The 13,865-nt window shown below is 39.8% G+C and overlaps 2 protein-coding genes across 3 annotated transcripts in view; one reads left to right on the top strand and one right to left on the bottom strand.

The window, feature by feature from the left end:
* GPATCH2 (G-patch domain containing 2) overlaps positions 1 to 6,282 on the bottom strand; it is a 123,215-nt gene extending 116,933 nt beyond the window's left edge. The window contains exon 1 of one of the 2 annotated variants that reach the window (XM_083828866.1): positions 5,826 to 6,282. In XM_083828866.1, coding sequence (XP_083684992.1) covers positions 5,826 to 6,250 — 425 coding nt within the window. In that variant the 5' untranslated portion in view covers positions 6,251 to 6,282. Of the gene's footprint in view, positions 1 to 5,559; positions 5,751 to 5,825 lie in introns of those variants that run through there. The other variant, XM_083828867.1, reaches the window with a different exon arrangement.
* Positions 6,283 to 6,346: 64 nt separating this feature from the next.
* The window catches only part of SPATA17 (spermatogenesis associated 17), a 97,780-nt gene continuing 90,261 nt past the window's right edge, over positions 6,347 to 13,865 (top strand). The window contains exons 1-2 of the mRNA XM_083828868.1: positions 6,347 to 6,370; positions 11,266 to 11,355. The gene's annotated coding sequence lies outside the window, so the exon portion shown is untranslated. The remainder of the gene's footprint in view (positions 6,371 to 11,265; positions 11,356 to 13,865) is intronic.

Raw genomic sequence — 13,865 nt, 5'->3', positions numbered from 1 at the left:
AGTTGCTTTAGTTCTATGGAATACTTCAAGATCAAACAGAATATATCCACTTTGGATTCATATATCTGATCTAACCTGCCTTGAATTCCCCAATAAATACTATCAATACAGATGGTGTCAGATCAGAGGATGAAACTCAAGAGGAGTGAACACTATTAAGTGTTTTGGAAGTAAAGGGACAGCATGATTCTTAAAAGGCCCCAAGCAGTAAAGTATTTAGTTTCCATTAAATTACAACTTCGAATCTTAAGCATTTCTGCAATTTATCATTTCTATTGAATATCACAGCTCTTCACTGATCTCAAAGCTGAAACGTATAAACCAAGATCTGTATAGGGCAGTGATCTTGTTTACCCTACAAATTACAGCCATGGTCTTGTGCATAATACAGCTGTACCCTAACTGCATTACATCTTGGATAGATCAGACAATACCACAATTACTTTAGAAAGGATGATTATGAGAATTACTTGATCAATTTGGGACACTAGAAGGTCCCTAGTAACAGATGGAGACAACCCACTGTTCTTCAGCCTTTTAACCACACTGCACCTTCAACATGCCAGTGGCTCACATTAAAACTTCACTTCTCCAGAAAGCCCAGGAAATCTCTTTTGATTAATTTTATTGGAGCTCTCATTTGTCATGCTATAATTGAAGCAAAAATGGCTTCAATGACCAGACAGATGAGTTAAACTGAAACCCGTTTCCAAAATTCAGGAGTATGTGTCTATTACTGTACTATTTGTCAGACAAGTCCAGTTTTGCAGCTTTCTGCCCTGATCACAACCAGCTGTCAAGGTTGTATTCCAAACCTGTGGCACATATTTCAATCATCATTGCTTACTGTAACAAAAATATTTGTGTTTGAAAAAGGTGAGAAATAACTGTGATAATGGAAGTCAGACAAAAAGTATTAAAGACATAACCAGTATCAACTGCATTCACTAAGATAAGAAATTTCACAGATTGTAACAAGGAGTGCGGAACAGCCTATTGTGGTACATAAAATATAAAGTTGAGCCGTAGTTTAGCATGACTCACACAAGGCTATAAAAATGCTGTTACAGCAACAGCCCACAGCTAGCAATAAACTGTAATGTCTTCACTAGGAGAAGATTCTATTTTACTATAAGAAAATATAGTTTGCCCACACTGACCTTTACATTTATCTGAAGCAATTTTAATGTAGTTCACTAAAGGCTGACCCATTTCCTCTCTGTCTTTACCAAAGCAGACCATAATAGTACTGGTTGCAGGAAACATCATAACTGCTTTCACCTATTACAAAAAGGGCTAACACAGCTTGTGTTAAGCATTAACATTCAACGTAGAAACTACTAAGTGAAGCAACAGGCACTTAATTTTTCAATGCAAATCGACTATCATATTTTTTGTTGTTCACTTCCCACCTAAAACACAACAACGTAGAGCTCTGATCACTCACCGAACATGTAACAAACATTTAATACGCTGATGGGACAGCTAATCCAGTTGCAGGACTCTTAAAAAGAGGTAATATCTTCTACTAAACCATCTGACAGCTGCATTTACATTTACCTTCTGGTTCTGTAGATTTTTCTGTTAAATAGATAAAGAGTTCCTTACAGCAAAAGTTATGCTGCATCCATCTCACCAATTCGGAAAAGTAACCCTCGATAACAAATCCAATGATAAGCAATTTCCTCAGAACCAGGATTTTTGCTGCCATTACAACCAACCTTGATCACAAGCTAAAAGCACAAGAAAATCAAGCAGTTCCTTGAACATCAGGATAATAAATCCTGACTTTCTATAATCTTGTTTCTCTAACGTCTTGTAAACTGGTTGTACTCGCATTGCACCTTTATTCCCAGGCAGATGTTAATTCGAATCCCATTTCCTCACATCAGAAGCGATTTTCACAAAACAATAGTTTTGAGACCTCTGCTGTTTTATTGCTGAACGTGACCGAAATTTGGAGTCAACAGATGCAAGCATTTGGGAGGGTGCAGCAGATGATAAATCTCACTGCCTTGTCAGGAGAATATACAGATTCCAAACCCAAGAGCTATCACTGCTCTTGGGATACACATAAAGGGGGAAACAAATTAAAGCAAGACAACTACGTAAAAATTATTAAATAGCTAGCAAGAGACTACGGTAGGTGAGGAAATAACTTATAAACCTACGTTACATACAAGATTATGGTATGTATAAGAAACACAGGTTGAACCTTCATTATTTAAACTTGCCAGTCATCAAACAGCCATCGCTGACAGGAGGGCACAAAGCATCCAGTTCCATATCTGCATCCAGCTGTGTTTTTAGGTGTCCTTCCCAGTACAATCAGGTTTGCAGAGTTACACAATGAGCAAACCACATTCTAGCCCTGCACCAACCATCACAGGGGGCAGAAGAGCTAGCTGCGAGCACCAGAGAATCCCTGCACTCTTCCACTTCTGAGGATCTGGCCCTGTGCTTCCTGTGAAGACTAAGAGCCAACACATTCAGAGTTAACTTTCACATACAGATCAAAGAAACTTGATACAAAAGTAACCTTCATTTTAACAACATTTTAAAAACCTGAGTCAGAACAAAAACTTAAAAGAACTAAGTGTCAGAAAATTATTTTGAGCTTCATGTAAGATATTCTGAACAAGTACAAGAACCAAGGACTCTTGAGACAAGTTAGGAGACTGTCTTGAAGCATGCCTATGTCTGAAAAAGGAAAAACAAACCCCAAATCCCAGGCTATATCTCATCTTTGAGTTATAGCAACTTTTTTTTTTTGTAGGAAGTTGTGTGTATATATATGAATCAGTTTCACAAACTACTAAAAGTATAGAAGGGGGGTTGAAAAAATGAAAATTTATGGGCAGTCGTAGTTCTACAATTAAAGATGCACACTTACTACACTTGCTGGAATTTTCTATGAACTCTTTCTGGTATACAGTTCCTACACATTTAGTTATACACAACTACAAGCAACATTTTATTTCTCCAGTTACACACACACTGCACATCAATTCTCGGTACTGACTCTGCATTTGAGAAAATTCTTTAGACATGTTTAGGAATTCCCCTGCACTTGATCTACAAAAGGAAAAATTAATAGTATTTGAGGAAAAATGAAATTTCATTAGTTGATTATGTCGCTGGTCCTCCTGAAAATTAGGGCCAGACAAACCTGGAAGAAGTACATCTGACTTTTCCACAATTGCTGTTTGCCTACGAAGGAATACCAAAAAATACTATCATGTCTTTCAAACAATATACTCTACTCATATTTAACAGTGAAGAAGTATTCAGAACACAGCAATGTTATACCATCTGAAAGATGCTGACATGAGCTGCTTTTAATAAGGCTCTAACACAAATGAACTGGTCAGCCAGAAGTGAGATTTGGAGCAATTTATCATGAGATGTAGCAATTCTTGCAATCCCAATGCTGCCGTTTCCTGATATGCTTGCCCTTTTCAGACACATGACTTCATTAATTAATTGTCAAGGTGGAGAATCACGTGAACTGTCAAGTGATGATAATATGCTGTACCATCAAAGTCATTATCAGAAGAATCAGAGTGCCCAGTAAGTATTCGAAATACAAACCATTCCTGAATTGTCATATGCATTCACAGGAAAAAAATAAAAATAAAAAAAAAATTCAGCTTCAGAGTAGATTTACTACCCAAAGTGAACACTCCTACTCTGTGGCAGTTCAGAATCTACCAGCTTCTTTAGGGGGGTCCTAATGTTTTTAGAAGGACCAAGTTCTTGATTTGCTGTATTAGATATTATACATTGAAAAAATATTTTCCTGCATTTTAATCGAATGGATTTTTTTTAAAGGACAGCTTCTGGAATAACTTACATATAAGGATAAGGCAAGACAGTGACTCTGAGGAACAGAATTTTTAACAGATCTTCCTTCAGAACTACTAAACTAACAATCCTATAGATAATGAACAGGGCTTCAATAATTTTCTCTGTGCTAACTAACTCTAGGCAGTGTATTTGGACAAGTAAAATCACTGTCTAATGACAATTACAGAAGAATGTGCGAAGCTCCCATAGCTTGTGTTGCTGAACACTGTTTTTAAAGCCTCTGGAACCAAATGAATTTATATAGACACAAAATAATAAAATTTAAAGACTAAAGACAGGTTAAGTCTATAATGAAAACTTCCCCAGAATAAGGATACAAGTTATGCACATCTTAGGTAGAGTTTCTACTATATACAGCCTTAGTACTGAAATAAAAATAATTCTGCCAGAAGAGCATACCTCATTCTCTGAAGTGTTACGGACTACAACCAACAGAGGTTACATTTACGGGCACATCCATATGCCTAGCGATACTGGCATACTTTTTCTAGAACTGTATACTATCTATGCAAAATGCTTTCTATTTGGGATTGTTTCTCATTTGTCAAAACGTGAAAAAAAACACGGAAATACCCACACAAAAAAAAAGTGGTGGTATCAGCTGAAGTGTAGGAGGAAGAAGTTCACTCTGTAAGAAAATTAAGAACTAAGCCTCTCTCTTCCTCTTTTTCCCTGTCCCCATATAATAAGCAAAGAGATCTACAAAATAAAACCTGGTAAAGACCTGGCAACCCTACCTGTGGGTGTCTGTATACATAATGCTCCCTCTAGAAAAAGTAGCAAAGCCTCAACCCAGGCCTCAAATTATCATCAATATTCAAGAAAAACAAAAATAAAAGAAGTACCACACTCCTCTCCACTTCCATTAGTTAAAGTGAAATGGAGTTACGCGCACCAAGCGATACCTAATGCACCACAAGACACTGAAAACTTCACGTAGGAAATTAAAAACAGCAGGTTTTGAAGGAAACAACAAGCGGTTTTCCAGCTCAATTCCATCAAGTCTCTTCACCAAAAGCCTTTACACCTCCATGGCATATTAATAAAACCCACATTGCTCTCTTCTGTTACTCAGTTTCCACAGTCCTACCAGGAAAGCAATACACCCTTTAGAGTCACTATGCTAATATCTGGGTTTACATACAACAGCTAACGTGTGAATTATGTTGCAGCAGAACTGGCTAAGCTTTTCTTGCTCATCGGCTGCAGCCACACTTGTTGATTCTCGGTTTGTGACCGAGCAGCCTCACGACGGCAGCCACACCTCGCTGGACGTTTCCACAACCTCCACCAAAGCGCTCAGGCCTTTGGCAGGTCTGCCACAACGAAAAAATAAAACACCCTCGTGACACCAGCTTTCATTTGCGTGCCTGCTGTCCTCTTCCAACAACAAGGGGACAATCCTTCCTCCTCCTGATGCTGGCTTACAAGCGAGGCGAGCCTGGGAGGCGTGCAAGGGGCACGTCCAGGCCCTGTAGACCACCCCGCCCCCCCCCCGGCAATAAAGTCCCCCTCCCAAGCCCCCTCTCCCCTGCAGGACCCCCTTCCCCTGCAGCCCCCCTCAGGCCCTGCAGGCCCCCTTCCCAGGACAGCAGCAAGGAGCGGGGACCCCCCGCACCTCGCCCGCTCCCCGGCTCCGAGGCGTTGCCCCGGGCCCCTCCGCGGGGCCCGCGCCCCCCGGCCCGCCCTCACCAGCTCGTCCTCGCCGCCTGAGCTGGGGTCGGGCTGGGCTCGGCGCCCCGCAACATGAACCCGGCGCCTCCCTCCCCCGGCCGCTCCCCGGGGAGGCTGCGCCGCTCCGCACACACCGGGCCGGGGGCAGGAGGCGGCCGCGCAGCTCCGCAGGCCCCCGCCGGGAGGGCCCGGAAGCGGCTCGGGCCCCGGCAGGAAGGCGGCCGCCACCATCTCTCCCCTTCCCCGGCTCCTCACCGGCAGCACCGCGCCCCCTCCCCGCTTACCAGCCCCCGCCGTCCCCTCGGTCCCTCCCCGCGGGGCTGCCTCTGCCGGCCCCGCTCCCCGCACGGCGCCGGGCCGGGCCGCGGGCGGCCTCGTCTACCCGCGGGCGGCGCGGGGTGGTACGGCCCGTTGCCATGGTGGCGGCGGCGTCGGGCGGGCGGGGGCAGCGGGGGCAGCATGGCCGCCCTGGCCCGGCTGCGGGCCCGGTTGCCGGCGCTGCGGGAGGAGTGTTTCCGCAGGAACAGGTACCCGGAGGGGCCCAGCTGCGAGATGGCGGCGCTCCGCCGAAAATAGGTGGCTTCGGAGCCTCCCCCCTCCGGCCCCCGCGCTCGTTTTGAGGGCAAAGGGGCGCCCGCAAAGCCAGGCGCTGGAGCCTGCGGCCGTCCCATACAACCCCCCGGCCTGGGCTTGTCCGCTCTCTGCTCATTTATTTATTTATTTATTTACTTATTTATTTAAAATGACAGAGAATCCCCCAGTCACTGAGAGAGCTGATGGCTACGATCCGTGGTGCTTGAAGTTGAGCTCTGTAAAGCAGACCGTGCAGCTTGTGTTTCTAGTACCTGATATTTTTTATTCTGACAAATGAAAGATTTTTTTATGGCAGGAGAAGAAGGAGATGCTCACCCTACCCACATGTCCACCTACCGAGCAGCACGCTGTGACAGGATCCCCCGCTACTGTCCCCTTTGCGGAGGGGCCATTTTGTGCTGCGGTGTTTTCTGACCGTGAAGGTGCCGTGGGCAACTTCTCACACGTCAGATTTTAGGAAATAAGATATTTTGAGACCTCTTTTAATATTTCATGCATTTGTACTGTAAACCCTATTATTCAAATGTATTGTTGCTGCTAGTGTGCGTATAACATTAATACTCAAAGAGGAAAAAAAATCATATTCAGGATACTTTTGGTTTTTCTTCGCTGTTTAATATGTCATTTTAGAAACCAATTACAACAACATTAGCATGAATAACACGGCTCTAACATTGCTAAAAGTTGAGAGTTCAAGTCCTGCCTGCATATAGAGCATTCCTGTTCTTTTGCTGAACTTTATCTCATACTCTCATGGCTGTACACACAGCAGTTCACTAAATGAGCATCAGTTACAGCAGACTATACTTGTATTTCACATACTTCAGGTTATAAAGAGCAGGCTGAGCCAGACATGGAAATCCATTGGAGGGCAGCATGCTTGATGTTTGGGGATTTGGTTTTTGGCACAGCTTTCCAAAAATGAATTGTTTCCCTTTTAAGAATAGGCTATAATCCGTCAGCTTCTTGAAATTCAGAGATTTTCAGCTGAGAATTTACATGAGAGGCTCCAAATAGTCCATCTGAGCAACTAAAGGCCTGATCAGTAAAATGATCTTTGTTCGTTAGGGTGAAAATCTTGAACTTCTTCAACAAAGCTGTCAGTAAAACCATGAAACAAATCACAATATCTTGTTTAGAGATTTCGATGGGTCCCTACTTAACTTTTAAATTTAAAAAATAAACTTTGGGTATTGAAGTGCGTCAATTTTGCAGTGGTCTTTGAAGTATTTTGTGCAAAATGAAAGAACAGCTTTAGTTTCATTTGCAGAACTATTCTACATAAAGTAATGTATCAGTTACAGTTGCCAAATCTGGGGTGCTATGAGCATGAGTAAGGGTAATCTGTGAACTCACTCATCATTCACAAGTAGTTGGATGGTATTCATACAGAAATATGTGATATTTTTAAAAAGCACCTGCTTACTCTTTAAAGTCAATATTCTGCAGTGAAATACTGGATTCCCCAAAAGACCTAACTTGGTATAAAGTATCAGACAGTGCAGAAGAATATAGATGGCAAATTACTGTTTGTTTGTTTGTATGAGTTGCACTGTTTGCAGGTACATTCAGTGGTAAAGCCTGAAGGATTTCAATGTATACCAAACAAATTTTAAGACAAAATAAAACTATTTTTTTCTTCGCCTATCTATCCAGACCTAAAAGCAGAACTTAGTGTAACATCAAGAGCATACAGAATGTCCAGAGCAGCTTGACTTAAAGCGACTCTGGTGAGAACTAAGTACTCTTGCTAGCAATTACTGCTGTAGGGGGAGCACAGTAATTGAAGTGCCTTAAAGTAAATCCCAAATTGGAAAACCTTCTTTATCTTTCAGAATGCATTTGCTGTTTTACGACTTTACATCTGTTCCATTAAAGATCAGGACAGGCTGATGACTGTAGTGTCCTGCCTCTTGATTGTGGTTAGACCAGTGATCGATTTAACATGGTTCTTCTTCTGATCTTAATAATGTTCCTGTCATTCTTTACACAGAATTGCATTAGTCTCAGAGTATGGGGTCTTCTAAACTGACTGTCCTTTTAGGGAAAGCACCTTTCTAGGGGAGGACTTACCCATTTATAGCTTAACGCAAAGAAGCCTTAAGTCTGCACCTTGAGCCTGCACTTTCTCAGCATAAGTATTAGAATATACAAGACCTGTTAGTGCATTCACTTATTTTTCCAGGAACCTACTTTTATATGCTGTAATGTCTATATGTTAGATGTTGATCTTGACTTTTTTAAAGTCTTTGAGAAGTATTTGTAACTCTGAAAGCTTAATTCAAACCGTATGACAACTATGCATTCTGATCAGAATGGCAGATATTGGCTTAAACAACTTAAGCCCCAAACCACTTCTTTTTCTGGCAAGGCCAGCTGAAAGTGCTTGTGGAATTATATTGCAAGAAACACAAGTCTGTTCTTGATCCACTTAAGTAAAAGTTGTAAGGGCTTCTAATGTCCCAGCTAGGCTTCTGCTCTTCCAGAAGCAGACCATAGCTATTGGCCAGTGCCAAATGGATAGGACTGGTTTGGGAGCTACCACCTCTGAGTAGGCCAGTCCCACATTTGTTTATTTCCAGGCTGTGATTGTGCTGCCTGGCCAGGGCCAAATTGCTCATATGTTTTTCATCAAACTCATTTCTGGAGGTGTCTGCTTCCTATGAAGTCTAGGAAGCTAGACAAGAAAAGAGCAAGAAAGCCCTCTAGTACATACGTCAGCTTTGATATTGACTTATTTTGTGGTTCTATGTAAAAAAGAAGATCTCTTCTCCACAGTTTCTAGGTTCTAGAACAGGTCTGATGCGTGTCAGATGATGAGAAAAATGGGTGCTCATGTGATGTGGAGGCACGTGCTGCAACAGCTGATATAATAGCAGCAGAGCTAATGCTTATTGATCTCTGGTATTAAATTGGTGTTTAGTTTTTCATGATATATAATGAGGATAATACTAATTTATCAGATAAAAATTGCTTTTGTTAGCGTTTTCCAAGGCAGTTAGTGTTGAAACAACAACAAGAACTCACTAGTATTAGCTAGATAAGAAAACTAATTAATAGTAGCCTAGTTGTTATTTTGTGGCAGGTGTAACAAATTTAACTATTTGGTAAACACGTTGCTAACAAAAAATAGGATAGTAAAACATTAAGGTAAAATTTTAAGTTCATAAACTTGACTGACATTTGGAAAAACAAACAAACAAACAACAACAAATAAATAAAGCTACAGGTGATCTCATAGCTGGTTTCTACCCCTCAGCACTGAAACTCATCATAGTCATGATTTCTTCCTTAATTCTCTGAAAAGTCTCTTCATTAGTCCCTTTTAGATTCACAGTTTTCCTTATGTGCCTTTTTGCTTTGTAACAATTACTGTTCTCCTAATAGACAGTCATGGAAAGAAGACAAGCAAGACTATCTCACGGAATTACTTTCTAACTTTCTGATGAGGTCCTTTCACTTGTGCTTCTTTCTCTGCTTGTGCAAATGCCTTTACTTTGTACTTCCTCATTCAACACAAGGCTTTGGCAACTAATAGTTCTTGAAGATTTCCCTGAAGTCATCAATTGTCCATCTACATCTATTTTGCATCTTCAGCTGCCTTACCAGTATCTCTTTCTAGATAACCTTTCTTCTCATGTAACTTAAAAACAAATTCTTCATCTTTCTCTGTATCCTTTCTACTTCATCAGTTTTTCTGGCATCTGTATTAACCAATCATGCAATCTCAGCATGTTTTCTAATTCTTTTGGTTCATTTTGTTCCCTCCTTGCCTGTCTGCAGAGCACACCAATAATCTGCCAGTTTCATTTTTACATTATCTCCAAAATCCATGTCTTTGAATTCCCGTTGCACGAAGTCCTGTCAAGACTCAATTAACTGTTGCAATGACTACTATAATTCTGTGTAAAAGATCCCCATGATTATCGCTTTGGAATCTTTCCAAATTACTAATAACATTTGTTTCTAATTCCTGACTTCTTCTTCCTTTTAAGCCACATTTAGATTTCATATTCTGCCATTCCAGGCCTTCTGAAGTTTGCAGATTTCTACATCTAATTTCTTTCCTATGCTTTCATTGTTCTAACTCATATTTTCCCCTTACATTCGTCTCTCACTTTTCTTCATTCATCTCTTCCTCTTTTCCATATTTAACTTCTTTAAATTCCCTTCTGAGATATCAGCTAAAGGTCTAAATCCTCTACTTTCGTCCAGTAAGATCAGCTTATATTCATTAAAAATCTAAAGACAATATATGTGTCTGTCACCATTACTGATGCTATCACTCTTCAAGTAATATAAAAATAAAATAGTAGTTTGTAAAACAATGTTTTAAAACTAGTTCTTACCCTTAATAAACACTTCTTATTAACTCAATTGATATTTATTATGATAATATTGACTGTAGTTAAGTTAATTAATATTCCCATAGATATCCAATTTTATACATAGCTGTGGGGTTTTTGTTATAAATCAGGCCTAATTAAAGAATTATCCAGATTTTTCACCTACAACAGAAGACCATAAATTGCTGACATGCATATTCAGTATTGTATGGGAATAAGAATTACACTCTTCCAAACATTATGTCACCTATAGGTTGTAATACCTTAGCATTGCAGTAGCTTACAGTCATATTTAGTTTTCATATCTTTTAAAGAATATTTTAGTTCTGTAGTAATAGGTAGCATGGTTTGGGTTCATTCATGTATTGTGCTGAAGCAATCTGTTGCATTTTTCCATTACTGTCTAATCCCAATAAAGTCTATAAATTTAATATTTATTTAGCAATCTTTTTTAGTCCTTCTTTCTGTACTAATTTTTAAATTTTTAAAATTGATTACAGGCTATCAAATCTCCAGTCCTCTGTAGGGGACTTAACTTTTTTATATTTACACTATACAACTAACCTAAATTATATTGTTATGCAATATTATTGAACTTCGTAGAATTAAAATTTTAACTGTAGGTGAAAAATCCAGTGAAAAACATCACAAGCTTCAACAGTAAGAAATATTTTAGAAGGATTTTTTTTTCTGTTTTGGTACTAAATTGTCATGCTGATAAGTATTACTACTTTTTATATTTTCTATGATTACTATAAATAACTACTACTTTTTATATTTTCAGGTGTGTAGATGAAGACAGAAAAATAAAATACAAAGCTGCTGTCAAAATTCAGAGCTGGTTTCGAGGATGCAGAGTCCGCGCCTATCTGAGGTAGTGTATTACGTTTGTTTTAATCTGTATTTCATACTTGAATTTAGTTCCAAAATTTCTCATGGTATTTGATTTTAATAAAATGAGAAAATTTTGAAAAAAAAAACACTCTATCATTTATTCTGCTTTTAAATATAATGAAACATATGCTGTGCCACTGTAAAAAATAATTATTTTTGATTTTCATAGCTATATGCAATTAAAATGGCAAGATGCTAGTAAGCAGCTAAAAAGTAGCACAGAAACAGTCTATCTTCAATATAGAATCATAAAATATCCTGAGTTGGAAGGGACCCACAAGAATTACTGTGTCTCACTCCTGGCTCCAAACAGGACCCCCAGAAATCAAACCCTACGTCTGCGAGCATTGTCCAAACGCTTCTTGAACTCTGTCAGGCTCGGTGCCGTGACCTCTTCCCCAGGGAGCCTGTCCCAGTGCCTGACCACCCTCTGGGTGCAGAACCTTTTCCTAACACCCAGCCTGACCCTCCGCTGTCCCAGCTCTATGCTGGTCCCTCAGGTCCTGTCACTGTCCCCAGAAAGCAGAGATCAGCATCTGCCCGTCTACTCCCAGAAGGAGTACTCACCACTAAACCTCACATATAAAAAACGCTGTAATAACCAGTTTGGATACACAACCAACAGAGAACCATTTATGGTGAATACACAGCAGGGCACCTTTGCCACTCTCTTATTATCTGTGAGTAACTTCAATGAGAAAACAAGTACTTATTTTGATACCACTTCATAAGTCAAACTCTTAGAATATAATTGGCCGTCCCACCAACACTATGCTAATAGATCCTAATAGATACGCAGTATTGTCTAAGAGATCTTGACATGACTGGAGAAAATAACGTTCTCCAGATAAGCTGTTTGCATAGACTTTTCTTATCTCTCTTAATGTGGACCTTAGAAAAAAATTGCCTAGTGAGTTTATGGTAACAGGATTCTTACTGTAGAAAATTAACTTCCACAGCTCGATTTGAACAAGTCATGTTTAAAGATCTTTCTTTACATATTTTTCTCCACTTACAAAACAAAGAAAATAAGCAATTACTTTGTTCTGTAAAATGCCATATACAACATATTTTTGGAAGCACTGTAGTTGGTCCCTCCACCCAGAAGACCCTCCTTCATTTTTTATGGTCATAAGCCCAATTGGTCAAACTCATTTCCTTGAATTTCCTTATCTTCATTAAACTTAAGACTGTGAAGGTTAGGCATTGTTGTATCTTCTAGTTTAACCTCATGCTTGTCACAAGTCATTCTGTATCACCCAGATATACTGTATCAAGCCTAAAGAATTATTAGGCTAAAGAACATTAATCACTGAAAGACCAATGGCTACAGCCTACACGTGCACTTGTTTGAAAAAGAAACACTGGTAATCTATCGTCCATTGCTGGTTCAAGCGTGTTGTCACAGGATGCAGCCATCACACGCATGTGTTCAGCAGGCAAAAAAATATGGTATTTCAGCCCTCCAAGGAATATCAGCTATGCCATCCCTGTCAAAAGCCCCTACAAAGACAGAGAAGATTGAGTAATGCCCTTCTGTTTCCGGCACATGAGTAACAACAGCATGCTGCAGAAGAAGGTGAAATCCCAAGTGTCTTTGCCAACCTATTTGATAGGAACTTTGCTCTTCCAAACACATACTTGTATTTATTAATGGCATATCCGACTTTTATAACATAAGAAGAACAACGTAGTCATAAGGAGCATATAAGAAGTAAATCACTAGGTGTAGAAGCTGATTTTCTCTGCCACTGTGTACAGTGCTCCTGCTCAGCGTCCTCTTTCCAAAGATGAATGTCCTCTTTCCAAAGATGGATGGATTTAGGAGCACAATTTCAATACAGTCATTTGTGAGTGTTCTGAATTACCCACACATTTAGCTGCTTTTAATCACCTGCTGGAAAGGCCTGCCTCCACTGAGTGACTCTTGCTGTACTACAAGGCTTCTAAATTAGATGTTCATAGTTAGGTGGTATGAATTCTTCCCCATATAGATTTTGAACTGGTGAGATAAATTGCTTAAAAGAGTTCCTAAAATCATCTATCTTGTAAATTACATTCTTACAGCTATTTCGTAAATCTTTTCGTAATAACACCTGGAATAGTATAGAAGAAAGTTTGCAGGAACTCAGTTTTTCCAAAAACAATGTATGTGTATATGTATAAATATTAGTTTAGAAGTGTGTATGTGTGTGCATATATATATATACATGCATATATACGCATATGTATGTGTGAAGTATGTTTGCTGTGGGCTTCTGTTTGGAGTAAGTATCATAGAATCCAACCCCCATGCCATGGTCAGGGACACCTCCCCTTATACCAGGCCGCTCAAAGCCCCATCCAGCCTAGATATGGGTAATGCAGGATATTGTATCCTGTGTCCAAGTATGGATAATACAGTATACATTATTTTTAATGATAGGAAATAATGTATTTTCAGTTGCATTTTAATGTTTCAAAACAATCTCTTTTTAATATATTTCATTT

This window comes from Anser anser (genome assembly GCF_964211835.1).
Source record: "Anser anser genome assembly, chromosome: 3".
Lineage (NCBI taxonomy): Eukaryota > Metazoa > Chordata > Aves > Anseriformes > Anatidae > Anser > Anser anser.
Note: the sequence above shows the minus strand (reverse complement) of the source record. Positions and strands in the feature narration are given on the sequence as shown.